Source organism: Corapipo altera, unplaced genomic scaffold (genome assembly GCF_003945725.1).
Source record: "Corapipo altera isolate COAL_440 unplaced genomic scaffold, ASM394572v1 52b, whole genome shotgun sequence".
NCBI classification, from domain to species: Eukaryota; Metazoa; Chordata; class Aves; order Passeriformes; family Pipridae; genus Corapipo; species Corapipo altera.
In genome coordinates this window covers 836,193-852,332 of record NW_020884922.1, presented here as the reverse complement: position 1 = coordinate 852,332, position 16,140 = coordinate 836,193, and the positions used below count along the sequence as shown (strand labels likewise).

The following is a 16,140-nucleotide window of genomic DNA, read 5'->3' as shown; positions in this document are numbered from 1 at the left end:
AGTAGCCCGAGATTTAGTAAATAAAGAGTTAGCAAAGAAATATCCCACCACTCTCCTTGGGACAACCGAGAGTCGCTCTGGAATGATCGCCAGCAACCTCCGCCTCCCAAGGTTGACAAGGCCTTACCAGGCCTCGCTCCCCACATGACAGACTCAACAGCAGGGAACCTGCACCTCCAAGCCACCGGAAGGAAAGAGAGCGAAGGCCTCTCCTCCTTTCTTCTTATAGTTTGGCTTACGTAAAAATTGTAGGGAATACTGGGTAGATCTGGACCCTTCCTTGGTTACAGATTGCTCACCAAGGAAGGCCTAGACCAAACTACCACATGCCCTAAGGGGAGGACTTGGGTAAGTGATCAAGGTCTTCATGTTTGGCTCAAATGGGCTGTAACCCCAGCTGATTTCTCCTGCTTTCCAGGAGCTTGAGATCTCAGCTCACTTGTGGAGAAGTCTGAGATTCTTATGGCCCTTTCCTAGCTTGTCATTGTATCTGTCCACTGAAGCTGGGGAAATAAAGAAGCCCTACTGAGCTTTTGGTCTTTCAGTCCCAGAGGCAGTGTATCAGCTCTTCCCATCTCACAGATTCCCATCAGCAAATTCATTTGTGTGCTCTACTGAAATTAAATTGGCAACTTAAAAAAAATTAAATAAATATATATGTAAGCTATGGAGGCAGTTACTTTAAATACAAACAAAGTATACAGAGGAAAATTTAATTTCCTCATTATCTTAATCTGAAAGTGATAAGTATTTATCTACTTGTTATTAAAAAGAGAGCTATTGTGACCAAAGAGCAGCAAACAAATCTAATATTCACAAGTAAAATAGCCAAGAATATTCTCAATGCGTGTTTTTATTTAAAAAAAAACCAAAACAAAGTACTGTACTAAAGTTACAATTTTTTTTTTTACTATTAAGTTTAACTATTTTGGTTTGCTTCCTAAAAACTACGGTTCCCTAAGCAAGGTATCACCTCCACAAGTCAGAAGTCTTGCAGATCACGGCTCAAATATATACGGAAAAGACAGGATAAAATATCAATTGGACTGGAAAACTATGTTTTACAATAGGTGTATAATGTAGAGGGGTACGTAGACAATTTTAAAATGAAGGAAAACTGTTTCACAAATGAAATAGTGCCTCTTTCTTTTTTATATGTATAAATGAATAATCATATTAAAAATAAAGAGGATATCAGAAGAAAAACCTACAGATGAATTTAAAATTCTCCAATGTTTTAGAAAAATGTATTAGGTTTTTTTTTCCCCTCTCCCTGACCTTTAACTGGGAAATACAATCATAGTTTACTACAAAGGTACATTTTACTAACGAGCCTCTACATTCTTATGGTTTATCTCAAGCATAAAAAATACTACAGAGCACCTGGGTTCCTAAGTTAAAGAATGAAATAAAAACATCGATACAGTTGATCTATGACTAAGGATACGTGTGTAGTAAGTACAGTACTTGTTCCATTACAGTCCCTCTGTGCTGGAGTGGCTGCCACCCTTTCATTCTCCTTAGGTACCACAAACACTTCAGTCATACCAAGATGCAGCTCTTATTGAGTCTATTTTCTGTTTCTTTTAAATCATCACAGATTATTCACATTTGTAGGTACCACCAGCAAGACTTGAATTTTATGTCCTACATGTCTTGGTCTTGCTCGATAGAATTGAGAGATTCCCACACAGCAAAACTGAAATGTATTATTTGGTACACATAGCGACAAATTATAATGACCTGTCACGTGCAAAGTAAAAAAATAAATCTGCTTCACTCTCAAGGCAGCACATAAGTCAGGATGGAGAACTTGAATCGTCTTTTTTTAAACAAAATAGAGATCAGTACTGTAAACACTAGATTTCCTTCAGTAACTATTTTCCCACTTCATAAACATAAATCCTTACCGATGGAGAGGATTACAAAGATAAAGTATTTTCTGAGAATACAATGTGTATATGACTAACAGACTTCTTCAATGTTGTTCTAAGACTGATCAGCTCACAAAAACGTAAAAAGCATTCCACCTTTGTGAAAATAGATTTTTATCCCTGCAAGTCAAGGCACTGGAATCATGCACAAACAAATCAAATAGTTCAGCTTATATAAGGCATATAAGGAAACTGCAAATGAGTGTGAGTAGATTAACAGGTGTCGTGGTTTAACCCCAGCCAGCAACAAAGCACCACACAGCCCACTCCTCCACCAGTGGGATGAGGGAGAGAATCAGAAGGATAAAAGCTGGAAAACTCAAGGGTTGAGATAAAGACAGTTTAATAGGGAAAGCAAAAGCTGCAGACACAAGTGAAACAAAACAAGGAATTAGTTAATTCCCAAGCCCCTGCATAAATGGTTTATCAAAGCCTTGATCTGAGCATAAAGTAGAATGTGCTGCTTGAGGGAGGTGATTCTGCCCCTCTACTCTCTCCCCTGGTGAGACCCCACCCAGAGTACTGCATCCAGCTCTGGAGTCCAGAGAAGGAATATGATCGGATGGATGGAGCTCCTCTCCTACAAAGAAAGGCTGAGAGAAGAGAAGAGAAGGCTTCAGGGAGACCTTAGAGCAGCCTTCCAGTACCTGAAAGGAGTCTTTAAGAATAAAGATGGGGACAGACTTTTTAGCAGAGCCTGTGGCAATAAGGACAAGGAGCAATGGTATAAAACTAAAGAAGGGTAGATTCAGATTAGATGTAAGATTTTTTTTACAATGACAAAGCACTGGCCCAAGTTGCCCAGAGAGGTTGTGGATGCCCCATTTCTGGAAACATTCAAAGTCAGACTGGACGAAGCTCTGAGCAACCTGATCTAGTTGAAGCAGCTCCTGCTCATTGCAGGGGAGTTGGACTAAGTGATCTTTAAAGATGCCTTCCAACCCAAACTATTCTCTGATTCTGTGTTTCCTTACTTTCTAATACTGCCTAAATCACTAATGTAATTTGCTTCAGCAGCTACTAGAGAGAGCTATATACAGATATATCATCCTCAAGTCTTGTCCGCTGCTGCATTTAACATCATGAGCTACAGCTTTTTCTGCAGTTATCCTGGGGCCTGAAAATTTCTTTAGAAGGGTATTTATACAACAGGTAGTAAGATACATGATGCTGCTGCTGACAATCTTTAAATTCCTATTGCACTCCCTACCTTTTTCAGGTTTGCAGCTGATTAGACATAGGGGATTTTCTGTGTGACATTAGTTGGGATATTTCTATCATGCATACACTTCTCATAGAATGCCTGGAATTTCCAAAACCTCTGCCACAGTTTAAGATAAAAATAAATCCACTACTGCATGTTTTACTAAAGAAGATAAGAACCCACCATCAAAAACAGCGGTACAATCTGCTTCCATTTTAAAAGACTACTACCTGATTCATGTATTCTGCGGTATAAGCAAGTACCGTGTTAGAGAAAAGGCTCTTACCCCTAGTAACTTGCTTCCTGGCTAATCTCAAAGACGATACATATAGAAAAAACTGCAATTAACAGGATGAAAGTAATAACACAGTTAATTGAACATGTCCAGACTTTTTCCTCTGAGGACCAAGAAGAAGTCTCTATTCTAAACCAGCAGGTCTTTGGCTTTCATTCTGCTATTAGAAATACCACCCTCTATGGTTCAGACAACTGATCTCACAAAAGTGTCTGTCCAGTCAGACTTTTATTTAAGAAGAAATATTTTTAATTGAATGACAATTAATGATTTTACAGAAAGTAATCATAGAATCGTAGAATGGCTTGGGTGGGAAGGGACCTTAAAGACATCTAGTTCCAACCCCTCTGCCATGGGCAGGGACACTTTTCAGTAGACCAGGTTTCATCCACAACTTACTTGGGCAACCTGTTCCAGTGCTTCGCCACCATCACAGTAAAGAATTTCATTTTGAAGCCATTGCTCCTTGTCCTGTCACTACATGCTCTTGTAAATAGACCCTCTTCATCTTTCTTCTAGGCCCCCTTCAGGTACTTGAAGGCCACAATTAGGTCACCCCTAAACCGTCTCTTTTCCAGGGTGAACAATCCCAATTCTCTTAGCCTTTCCTTGTATGAGAGATGCTCCATCTCTCTAATCATCTTCGTGGCCCTCCTCTGGACATGTTCCAGCAGGTCCACATCCTTCTTATGTTGCAGTCCTCAGAGCTGGATGTAGCTACTTCAGGTGGGGTCTCATGAGGACAGAGCAGAGGGGTAGAATCACCTCTCTCACCCTGCTGGTCACATTTCTTTCGATGCAGCCCAGGACATGTTTGGCTTTCTGGGCTACAAGTACACATTGCCAGCTCATGTCCAGCTTCTCAGCTGGACATTCACCAGCACCCCCAAGTTCTTCTTGGCAGGGCTGCAAAGTTAAAAGCAAAGTACACCTCAAAAAAACCTTTTGCACCTACTTAAACCTTGACTATGACTTATTTCTAATTCTCTATTGAAGCTCAAATTAGACATGGGAAACAGCTTTTTGCTTGGGAAACTGCCTTTGTTTTCTTCTTACCTCAGTTTAAAGCAGTGTAATCTCCTTGATTTTTGTCTGTTGCAGCACTGAGGACAAAGTACTGCACAAAATAGCATTGGAAAGTGAGTAAACCTCTGAGTCTTGAAGGTCAGCAGTAAAGAGAGATGAGGTTTGGAGGAGAAGAGACACGGGATCACAGGAAGACAGAAAACGGGCAGATCTGGGGCTAGGGAGGAGGAAATGAAAATGGAGAGAGGAGCCAAGCTTGATACTGCAGCTCAGTCTTGCCTGGGGCTGACAGCTTGCTCAGAAACATGTTTCAGGGGCTAAGAGGGCACAACTCTGCCATTGGCATAGACTGTGAGCAGCTGTCTGGACAGGCCCCTGCAAAGAGGGGACAGGAGGACAGCAATGCCCAAGGTGAGCCAGGCTAGGGAAGGACTGGGCTTGCAGAGCATCAGCAGCCTTGACTGCAGTGCACCAAGACACTGAGATTACCCAAGCAATTTTCTTGTTTTTAGGGAGGCTGATGAGCTAACGGCAGAAGGGCAGATTTACAGATGAGTGGAGGTGGGAAATGTGAGAGGTTTTAGATAGCTTTATTTTTAAAAAGCAATGCAATATCCAAGAGGAAATGTGAAGGAAGGAGCTGGGTATAAAAGACTGGAGGGGAAAGCTGTGAATGATTTGCAAGTCTAGTAACTAAAAATAACATGGATTAAGCCTTTTGACTGGGGAGATGAGGGGAAGAAGAGGGAAACGAAGCCCAGAGCCCATTGAAATGGGCTGCAAGTCAGGCAGCAACACTGCCAGAGGGAGGATTTCTCTGTGGACACCTTCCTGCCACCCAGCAGCACAGCTCGGGGGCAGTTCAGATGAGAAGTGCTGTGAAATGTGCTCTTCTGCATATGGGGTTTTTAAAAAAGAACTGGTTAGTGTAGTGTCATGAAGCCAATACAAGTCATGTCTACAAAAAAAAAAAAAAAGGAGAAGAAGAAAAAGAAACACATTATTTGTCTGTGTAAAGCAGCAAAGCCCAGAGTCAGCAGAGGACTCCTCCACCCTGTGCCCTGCTCTGGTCCTGTCAACATGTTCTCCAAGTCCCGCAAAAGGAAGAAGACACTGTCCACCTTTAAAACACACCTTATTCCTCTTTAGGAACACAACCTTCCTTAGAAGTGTTTGGAGATCTCATCAAATTATGGAGCAGAAAAGGCAATTCAGGGCCCCACTCCCGCACTCTCTAGGATTACAAATAGCTGTGGTTTGATCTTACCGATGGTGGCTTTGCATTCTGCCTCTGCTGCCTCTCTCTTTGGATCAGAAAAAACCCAAATCTGTTAAACTATTCCAAGAACCTGTGAGTCAGAAAATGCATCAGCCACACTTGTGTCTCCATATTGAAAATTTATACCTTAAAAAAAATGACAGTAAGGATGAGATTCCCCTGACTTCATTCGTAAAGGATTTCAGCATTTCACCATGTCACTCATGTTACATATTTGAAAGAACCCAACAACCCACAACAGCCTCTACTGCCAGACTCTTAGGATTTTTATAGATAAACAAAGCTCAGATTTTATCTTGAATTTCTCGGGTAAATTAAAGCTTGCAAAGAAGCAACAGTCCACAAGACATAGGGCAAAATTGCTATGAAGGGCTGTATGTCTACATTTACCACCAGGTTAACAAATTTTTGTTTGCAGTCACCACTCTGCTATGTCAACAAAATATGAAAATTGAAGATTTAACTACTTGTCAAATACGCATTCAAGCAAATGTTAAAATGAAGGAATATATGCATTTGTAGTGTAACAGCATATGCAGATATTTTGTACCAAGTAGATTTACTAGATTTGTAAAGGTGGTCAGAATAAAATATGCAACTTTGGGAAAGTGGAAAGAAAGTAAGAACAAGGAGTTAATATCAGGCATATTTGATTAAAGAAAAAAACCCCACTGACAGTAAAAGCAGTCAATTATGTTTCACAATGTATCTCCTAGACAGTAAGCAAATACACCACCACAATTACAGGAAATTGAGAAAAATGTTTAACAAAATTTTTGGCAAGTACATTAAAATTGCAGTTATATGACTTCAATTAAACTAGCAGAAAAGGAAATACTCCAGTGACCATATTTTTAATAAAACATATCTTTAGTCCTCATATATTAGCCACTGAATTTGGGCTGGAGAAATGTAACTTCATACAAAGACTACAGTGAACTGCATAGAAATCTGTCTAATGGTTTTCCAGTTGCATTAGTCATGGGTATAATTCAGATGAGAGTTACAATTTCAATTTTAAATAAGTTTTAAGGGGGAAAAACTGTCTAATCAACTTCCTATAAGTTACACAAAAAGTAATTCAGGTAGTACATTAAAATTCTTACATGCATTGTTTTAAAAACGTTTCTGTAGTTTTCTGTACCTTTCTCCTATGAAACAGAAATTTTGTTGTGCCAGATCCATGCCTACATCTATAGGAACTCCATTTCCCCATAATGCTGGTAAAGAGATGAAGAGAGGGAACTACACATAGCACCTATCACCATACATTTCTCCCATACATCATCGTCTAGGAATGCAGGAAAGCTGTGTAAAAGGTGTGATGACTGGGATTAGCTTTTGTCAACAATCATCCTTCCTTCATCAGGTTACTTTAGCAGAAATGGCATCAGGCATCGTGCCCTGGGTGTGGAAGAGGAAAATGTCCCCTCTTCATCTACTTGACTCCTGGTATTCACTGGCTCTGGCAGCTCCCCATAGCAAATATTTTCTTACTCGGAAGAACAGGACTCAGGAGCACTTTGAGGCACAGTCCAAGCAGGAGACTTCCTGGTCTAACACGGCATGCAGACATGACCAAACATGAGCTCAGTGCACAAAACAACAGCAAAAGCAGGGACTGCTTTACTTACTCTATACCACAACCCATCTCTATAACGGTCATTGGAGCACAGCCTTTCCTGAAGTCTATACCAACTACTTCAATAGAAGCAGGAGTTCAATTAACAATAACTGGCAACATCTTACACTGGTTGCAGTGGAAGCAACTGAAGTGGAAGAGGACAAGTTTGTCATTTGGCAAATTCACAGCACAGCCATTGCCTTCTGAAGATACCTGCCGTAAACACATAGATTGGGCAGCAGCTGATGTATAGATGCGCACCTCTGTGCTCGGCAGGGCATGAAAAGCTGACTAGTGATCATAGAATCATAGAATCAGCTGGGTTGGAAGGGACCTCCAAGATCATCAAGTCCAACTCTTGATCCACTACCGCTGTGGTTACTAGGCCATGGCACTGAGTGCCACATCCAGTCTCATCTTAAAAACCTCCAGGGACAGAGAATCCACCACTTCCCTTTCCAGTGCCTGATTACACTCTCTGCAAAGAATTTCTTCCTAATATCTAACCTAAACCTCCCCTGCCAGAGCTTAAGACCATGCCCTCTTGTCTTGCTGATAGTTGCCTGGGAAAAGAGACCAACCTCCACCTGGCTACAACCTCCTTTCAGGGAGTTGGAGAGAGTGATGAGGTCTCCCCTGAGCCTCCTCTTCTCTAGGCTGAACAACCCCAGCTCCCTCAGCCTCTCCTCATAGGACTTGTGATCGAGTCCCTTCACCAGCCTTATTACTCTTCTCTGGACCTGCTCCAGTACCTCAATGTCCTTCCTGAATGGAGGGGCCCAGAACTGGACACAGTACTCCAGGTGTGGCCTCACCAACACTGAGTGCAGGGGCAGAATCACTTCCTTGGTCCTGCTGGCCACAGTGTTCCTGATCTAGGTCAGGATGCCGTTGGCCTTCTTGCCCACCTGGGCACACTGCTGGCTCATGTCCAGCTTCCTGTCAATCCAAACTCCCAGGTCCCTTTCTGCCTGGCTGCTCTCCAGCCACTCTGTGCCCAGTCTGTAGCGCTGCAAGGGGTTGTTGTGACCAAAATGGAGGACCCGGCACTTGGCCTTGTTGAACCTCATCCCGCTGGAATCAACCCAACTCTCCAGCCTGTCCAGGTCTCTCTGCAGAGCCCTCCTGCCTTCCAGGTGATCGACACATCTCCCCAGCTTAGTGTCATCTGCAAATTTGCTGATGGTGGACTCAATCCCCTCATCTAAATCATCAATAAAGATATTAAATAGAACCGGGCCCAACACCGGTCTCTGGGGGACACCACCAGTGACCGGCTGCCAACTGGATGCAGCACTGTTCACCACCACCCTCTGAGCCTCGCCCTCCAGCCAGTTCCTAACCCATGATGAAGCAGGTGGGACCCAAATACAGCCAGGGAAAGGTAAAAAACACATTTCTGAACAAGGAGAGAGAGCTTGTGGGTAAATGCTGAAAGAAACCGAGGATGTGAACAAAGAACCTGTTGACTATTTAATTCCTCCTGTGCCAGCAGAGATGAGACTTTGAAAATAAATAGACTGTAGTGTCAAGTAGAAGACCCCATCAGGCTTCTCTTTGAAACAGGGAAAAAAAATTGACTCCAGCGGTTTTAATTAAAAAGAGACACAACAGTTACCACTTCTGAAGTTTTTCAGAAGGAAGCAGTGAAATTCATTCATCAAAATCGACTGCATCTCTAACTCCAGTGGGATCTCTACTGCTGTTAGGAGACTCAAAATACTATGTTTGGAAAGCTAACACTGCCATATGACCACCTTCTAAAGACCTTTCTCTATCACTGTCAATATTCAGTTCCCTCAATCTCCCTTTAGGGATGGAAGTCTCACATTCCCAGTACTAGAGTGTGAGGTGACTTTGGCACAGTGCTCCCCAGGGCTGAAGGAAGTCAGAATACCTATGGCCTCAGCTGGGAAATGTCCCTCAGCCAAGCAACGCAGGAACTCATCTGGATTAGGAGTAAAGAGGCAGCACTGGCTAAGGCTCTGAAACTACTAGATATATACTAGCTGCTTCTTGCTCAAATTCAATGTACACAAGTATTAGTCTCGAGCAAGGTAAGAACTTGCCACAGGCTTGAAATATTGGGAGAGGAGCACTGAGAAATAAAAGCAAAAACTATTAAAAAATTTACTTGAGGCAAGAAAACAAACTGTGCTGCTTAAAATAAAATCTGACCATCTTAAATGATAATTTTAATCATTTTTCAATAATTTCATTTATTTGGTCCTAAGCCAATAGCTATTAAGTAGTTTTGGGAGAAGGTTATGTTGAAAGTATGAATTGAATTTAAACTATAATCATTCTTCAAATATTACGGAGTATTATTAAAATCCCAATTAACAGGCATAATTTGGGTCTACCAGCCATGTCCAAGGGTCACAATGATATCATGATGAAGTGGTATTATATCATCACTGAAAAAAACTGCTTCAATAGTGTACTAGTATCTTGCTTTCACTAAACCAGTGGTCCATGGCAGAAGTACTGGCAGTATTTCTCATTACACAGTACAAACTTTATACTCTAGAATACATATTTCAGAATGCTCACTTCAGCTTGAGGATCATATCACCACAGTTGTAAGATCAGTTATACTCTGGTAAACACAGGCATAGTTTTTACGGCTACACAATGCACCACGGCTTTAAGACTCACAGTACGCAGTAAAAATTTTCTACGCATGCATAGAGCCAATTGAGTTGGTTTATCCTCATTTCAAATGTATTTGGTGGACAAGTCTAAGACTAAATTTATCTGAGTTCAAAACAATGTTAAACAAAGCCTCCACAATTCAAAACACAATGCTCACTCAAAACACAATCTATGGAATTGATTTTAAATAAAACTTGTTAATTTGCTTCTCACACAATCTGCACACCTTGTTATTTTGCTGTGCTTTTTTTGTCATATTTAATATGCATAGTAAGATATCTGCATCAACCAATCTGCTACGGAGGGCAGTTTATGAAAGGTCCTTTGGTCATCTACAGGTTAGATGTGATGACCCAGAAGTCCTCTCCCAGCCTTCTGTTCCTGAAGAACACAGGTACAAGAAGAGCTGGACACAACAGCTGCCCACAACAGAGGGCATCAGCTCTGGCATTTCCCAGCTGAGAGAATGGCATTTCACCACAGGACACACAGCAAACACACAGGCTACTACCAGAGGAAATCAAATATTTGCACAAGAAGAAAGTGATGAATTTCAGTCATGCATGAAGGGAAACCCAGTGAATAAGAATTACACAATGCCACCATGAACTTGCCCTTAAGAGACACAGAACAGTTTATTCTGAATGGAATAAAGTAGCAAACACAGTAGAGTAAGTTCTTTTTCTTGAAGGTGGAGGAAACAGACAATTTTCCAAGCATCATAAAAAAAGGATTAAAAAACACTAAAAGAAGGCATAGACCTGGATTCTTCTGTTGAAGAATCCTATTTAGTTTACTTTTAAAAGAATAAAAATTTAAATGCACTTTGTTTTGAATTACAGACTGATATTCAAATCATTCCAAGGCTGGAAAATGAGAGATTAAAGGTTCAAACAATGCAAAATAAAGGAACTCATGGGGATGTCTGATGTTTACCACTGCAGTATGTGAGTGGCTAATCACATAACAGAGCTTCTCTACAAAGAGCTCTTCATGAAAGACTGAGACTGTTCAAGTGAAGAAATCCTTGTGTTGGGAAGTAGGGAAAGCTAGTTTATTATTTAAAGGCTGCCAGAGCTAAGAGCAGGAACAGCAGATGATTTTAGTTTCTAGTGAATATGTGGTGCATTCCTCTTGACCACAGGTTACAGTTCTGGAAAAAGAGAATAAGGAGAAAAAATAGATTCCATCTGATGAAGGGGAAAAAACAACTTTGGTCATCAGTTGGACAATCTAAAAAGTCTGTTTTGAACTAGTTTTGAGGGGAAGCCCATATGGAAGTAAAACCAGCAGAAAACTACGGATCAAGCAGTAAGACTGGAATTCACAGGCTGGAGACCAGAAATCACACTAGGTCACAGTAGACTGGGAACAGATGACAGCAGACCCAACTTTGAGAGTCTGGGTGTCTGAAGAACACAGGCTGTGCAGTCACAGCTCCCTCTTGCACATACACTGGCCCTATATCATCTTACTTTATGGACAATCTCTCCCACCAAACACACCCTAGGTAGGCATATGTAGACCAAGTTGTTCCACAATAACACACTGTCTGCAGCCCACTTCTATCCCCAAGTCAGATGAAGCCCATGAGTAGAAAAAATTGGCTTTTCAGATCTCACACAGGGGAGGCTATGCAATCTAAGAGGAGGTAGGCTGAGCAAGTCCACACTGGTATTTTATCCATAGCATTACTGAAACAGAAATATCCAGGATACAGGCTGCCTTTTCCTCTTTCTCTCCTTATCTACATTTAGCACTGACAGAAGGAGGGTTTAGTTCCACTCCTACTTCTGCCAAGCAGAAATTCTGGAGGACCAAGACCAGGAAGCTCAGGGATGACAAACAGTTTGCTAGAATATCAGCTGCAGAAGAATCCAGCTGATCAACAGGCCAAATTCCAGAACATAGTCACCTTGTCTCTTGGCTAGAATGATTCAAAGAACAGAGCATGGCTTTGATTCCCACAAACCTATTCTTGTAGTATACTACGGTGTACAAGGCCTCAGTGTCAAATGTTGCTTGATGAGACATACGGGCCCACAACATTTGAGAGGTCACTGTGGCTAAGCCAGACTTGACAGAGGTGTATCCCTGTAGTGATAAGACTGAAGTGTGTGATTCCGCTGGCCTGGATTATATTTGCCAAGGAAATGAGGTATCACAGCCCAAAGCAGATCCCAAGACCACAGCAACATAAAGGCAACATAATTAGGAAATCAGCCCTCCAGTGCAAAACTGGGAATGCACAAATGCACGGATGCTATGTATGTATCACTATTTGGTGAAAAAAGTTGAGCAGGATATAAATTTATTTAGGAAGAACACTGTAGGAAAAAAACAACCCCACAGAAATATATACATTGAAAATATGAAATTATGTGAAGTTTATAATATCTTTATATGAATATCTTTATATGTAGATGAAAGGGAAAAGACTAGAGGTAGGATCATTGCCTAGATCCAGTCCTAGTTACAAGCTCTTGAGAGAGGAAATTGTCTTGAGAAGTCAATAAGGGTGAGGTAAGGGGTTGAGAAGTAGCCACTGTAAAAGCAACATGTAGAACATTGAAAGATTTAAGAACATGTTGAATTAATAGTTTGCTTAAAGGGCAGAGAAAATACCACAAGCCTATCTGTGACTTCATAAATCTTCATCTTCATTAACAGAGTGAAACCTATTAAGACAAAATGAAAAGGAATTATTTCCTTCTAAGCTACCTAGATATGATATCTTACACTGAACTTTCATTCTATGATGATCATGAACATGCAGGCTCAAAGCACTTTCTAGATCATTTACTGATGTGTTGCTTTTGAAAGACTCCTGTGATGAAAGGAGAAATTTAGCAGAAGAACCTGAAAAGTATGAGTATTTGTGATCAGAGAGACGGATAATACAGAAAATCCAGTTTAGACATCATACAAAACATCCTGGAAATATAATTCACTGAAAATATCTTAAAATTTAATATTTACCCAGATTCTTAATGAGTGATAATGCTTCCCATGATATAAACGCTCCACCACCGTCATCCATAGCTCCCTGCCCAACGTCCCAGCTGTCCAGATGTCCACTGACCAATACAATCTAGAAAAGCAGTTATGAGAAAACATATCTACATTAAAACACAGAATCAGAAAAGTTTGTTTGGCATTTAAGCATTTTAATGATTTTGTCATAAAGTTGGCTTATTAGTTTAGAATGGGAGGAAAGAAAAAATTTAAATAAAACTAAAATATTGTTCTCTAGTTTCTGAATATAAATCTGGGATGACCAACTGCATCCTACTGCTTCAAACCACTGCCTAATTCAAACTAGATACACTCTGAGAAATATTTAAATGAAACATTTTGGTTTGTACATTAAGAAAGTGCATACTTTCCAGAGATGCAGGATTACTACATTGCCGAATGGTGAAAATGTCTTTCATATTCCATCTGTTTAAGCCCTTAGGCATGAAGTTTGATTAACCTTATTTTTGGGTGCATAAGGAAGAAATATGAACTTAGACTGAAGCATTCCCAGAGGTTTTTGTTTTATTATGCTGTTTTACCTATGCTGTTTGTCACAGAGGACCTCTAATTTATTACTAGATCCCTATGTACTGCAACGAGGTATTTTATAGTTCCATTAGTCACAAGGATATTTTAAATGGTTACTTAAAACATGATAGCAAGTCTAAGATGTATTTTCTGCAAAAAAGGCTAGAGTAGAGAATAGTAGTACACACATCTCCAGGAACATCCACTTTCAGATCTGAACTCTTCAAATGTTGACAAGCAGCATCACAGCAATACCAGAAGTGAGACAGTTCCCTGCCTGGACGTGAAGCTGAAGGGCCAATGGATCTATGATTGCAATGGAGAGGTCAAGGAGAGACAAAAACTCTGAGCTGAGCAGGCAGTGTGGTAAAATGATGCAATAGCACAGAAACAAGAGCAGGAGCCACTGTACAGCCCCAATAGTCTTTGAAGAACTGATACCAGTAAAAACTACCCTTGGGATAGGGTGGAAGTGCTCAGCCTATGACAGCTCAGCACTAAGGAAAAACTGAAGGAGATCCTGGAGCATCCACCTGTGTCCTGCCCAGAACTAGCCATACAGGAAGGGATGCTTCCTACTCCTTGGTTGGCTGATGTCAAACAAGAACTAACTTGTGGTCCAAACGTTAAGATCTCTATTTTCTTCTTCACAAGAGAGAAATCTTAGTGTGTTTTCATTCGCTATGAAAAATAATGGACTAACAGATCATGGCAAGACAAAAAGTATCAAGTGCTCATCAAACAACAGTGGTTTTTCATCTAAGTACAAAATGACCCTGAGGTTAGCTCAGTAGGTTAGAGCCTGGTACTAAAAACGCCAACAGGCATTAATGCAAACAGAGTTTGATCCCTTTATGGGCTATTCAGTTAAGAGTTGGACTCAATGATCCTTGTGGGTCACTTCCAACTCAGAACAGCCTGTGAAATCAGGTAACATAACTAAAATACCCTTAGTATTAAACAAGGGCCATGAGAAACTACTAGTCATATCTGCTGTACTGCCATGAGTCCAATCGGAATGCACCAAACCCCTTTAGATTTAGAAGATACACTGTGAGATGCTTATAAATGTGTGTGTTATAAAAAAATCAGAAAGAGTAACACCTTAGAAGCAGGAAAAGCTTGTCATCAAAATCTGAAGAGCAGATTACTCTTTTCTTCTCAGATGTCTCAACTTTCTTTTCTGCTTATCCAGCCTTAACTCAACATTTTTTTCCAGCACAGACTGATTTTCTTGGTAGTAGATAGACATGCTGCAACCTTTATTCCAAAACCTCCCCTCCTTCAAAAGTGCTTAAATTTGGATGACAAGTCCCTCTGCAAAAGCCTCAGAATTACACAGTGATATTCCTGCGATTTAACGTCATGATCCTCTCAGGCCCAGCGTGAAAGACTGCAAACAGCATGTTTTCCAGGGACATTGCCCTGCAGTAGAAGTACTTAATCTGCAGCAGCCCTCTACTACAATAGCGACATAGCTTGAAACCAGATCATCTGAGAAAAACCGTGCCAGCTTTAGAGGTACAAATCTTTCAGTAATGAGAGCAGAGAAGTGCTCACTGTGGTACTCCTTCCTCTTTTGTTTTCTTATAAGGGAAGACTAAGCGCGCGCGCACACACACACACGCGCACACTCACACACACGTGCACTTGCAGGTGGTGAAGGCGACACATGAATGAACTCTGCTTTGTGTTCATTCATGCATGTGCAGCCCTACTGCAACCAGCCTATGGAGGAGAGAGCTCAAACACCACCACTGATGCAGACTCAATACAGTCCAATCAATAAGGAATTTGCAAATAATAATAATTTTTTTAAAAGAACAGAAAAGGCTCTGAGTGAAAGCCCAATTGTCTGTGGTATAAAGGACGTCTATTTCGCAACTTCAAAATCAACATGTGGTTTGTTTGTTCTTAAAGCAAAAATTGGTTTTAAGAAGATAACTATTCTGTCTCCTGGGAAACAGAGCTTCAAGATGAAGTGAATTATTTAGAACGAGTTTGTAAACTCATTGAGAGAGAACCAAGTTTACAACAGAAGTGATGCCTTATCTTTAGCAGGGAAAGAATACCTCAGTAACGCTGTTCCCTGGCAGCAGTCTCAACATCAGTGTCTGAGAGGGAATTACTCCTCATTTCTGTGGAACAGCACATATTGCAACAGCAAGAAATTCTGAATCAGAAGAAGGTTGTGTAATCTCATTTGGTGTTACAAACTCCAGTCGTAAAGCATCTTTACCAACTCCAGAACATTACACCACAACAGATCAAAGTTCAAGTGGATTGAGAAAGTCAGATAATTTTATGGATGAACTTTGACTTAAATTAACTGAATCTGTTGCCAAGCGCAATTACATAAATACAACCATTGTACTTCTATGTGAAACATTTTTGAGAACGTTTTTTTTTAAACTATCATATTTTTGTAGCAGCTGCAAAAATGAAAGTTTCACTGATCACGCTGATAGTCATAGACATTCTTAAAAAAAAAGTCTATCCTGACCATTTCCCAAATATTTGGTTTGGGCTACAAAAAGGTTAAGAAAGATCTGTGTGTTTCTGCACCTGTCTTTAAGA

General features: G+C 40.7%; 1 protein-coding gene across 2 annotated transcripts in view; it reads right to left on the bottom strand.

Moving 5' to 3' along the window:
- Positions 1-16,140, bottom strand: part of CPQ (carboxypeptidase Q) — a 152,431-nt gene that overhangs the window by 44,577 nt on the left and 91,714 nt on the right. For both annotated transcript variants that reach the window (XM_027656947.1, XM_027656948.1), the window contains exon 5: positions 12,997-13,108. In XM_027656947.1, the coding sequence (XP_027512748.1) occupies positions 12,997-13,108 (112 nt within the window). The remainder of the gene's footprint in view (positions 1-12,996; positions 13,109-16,140) is intronic.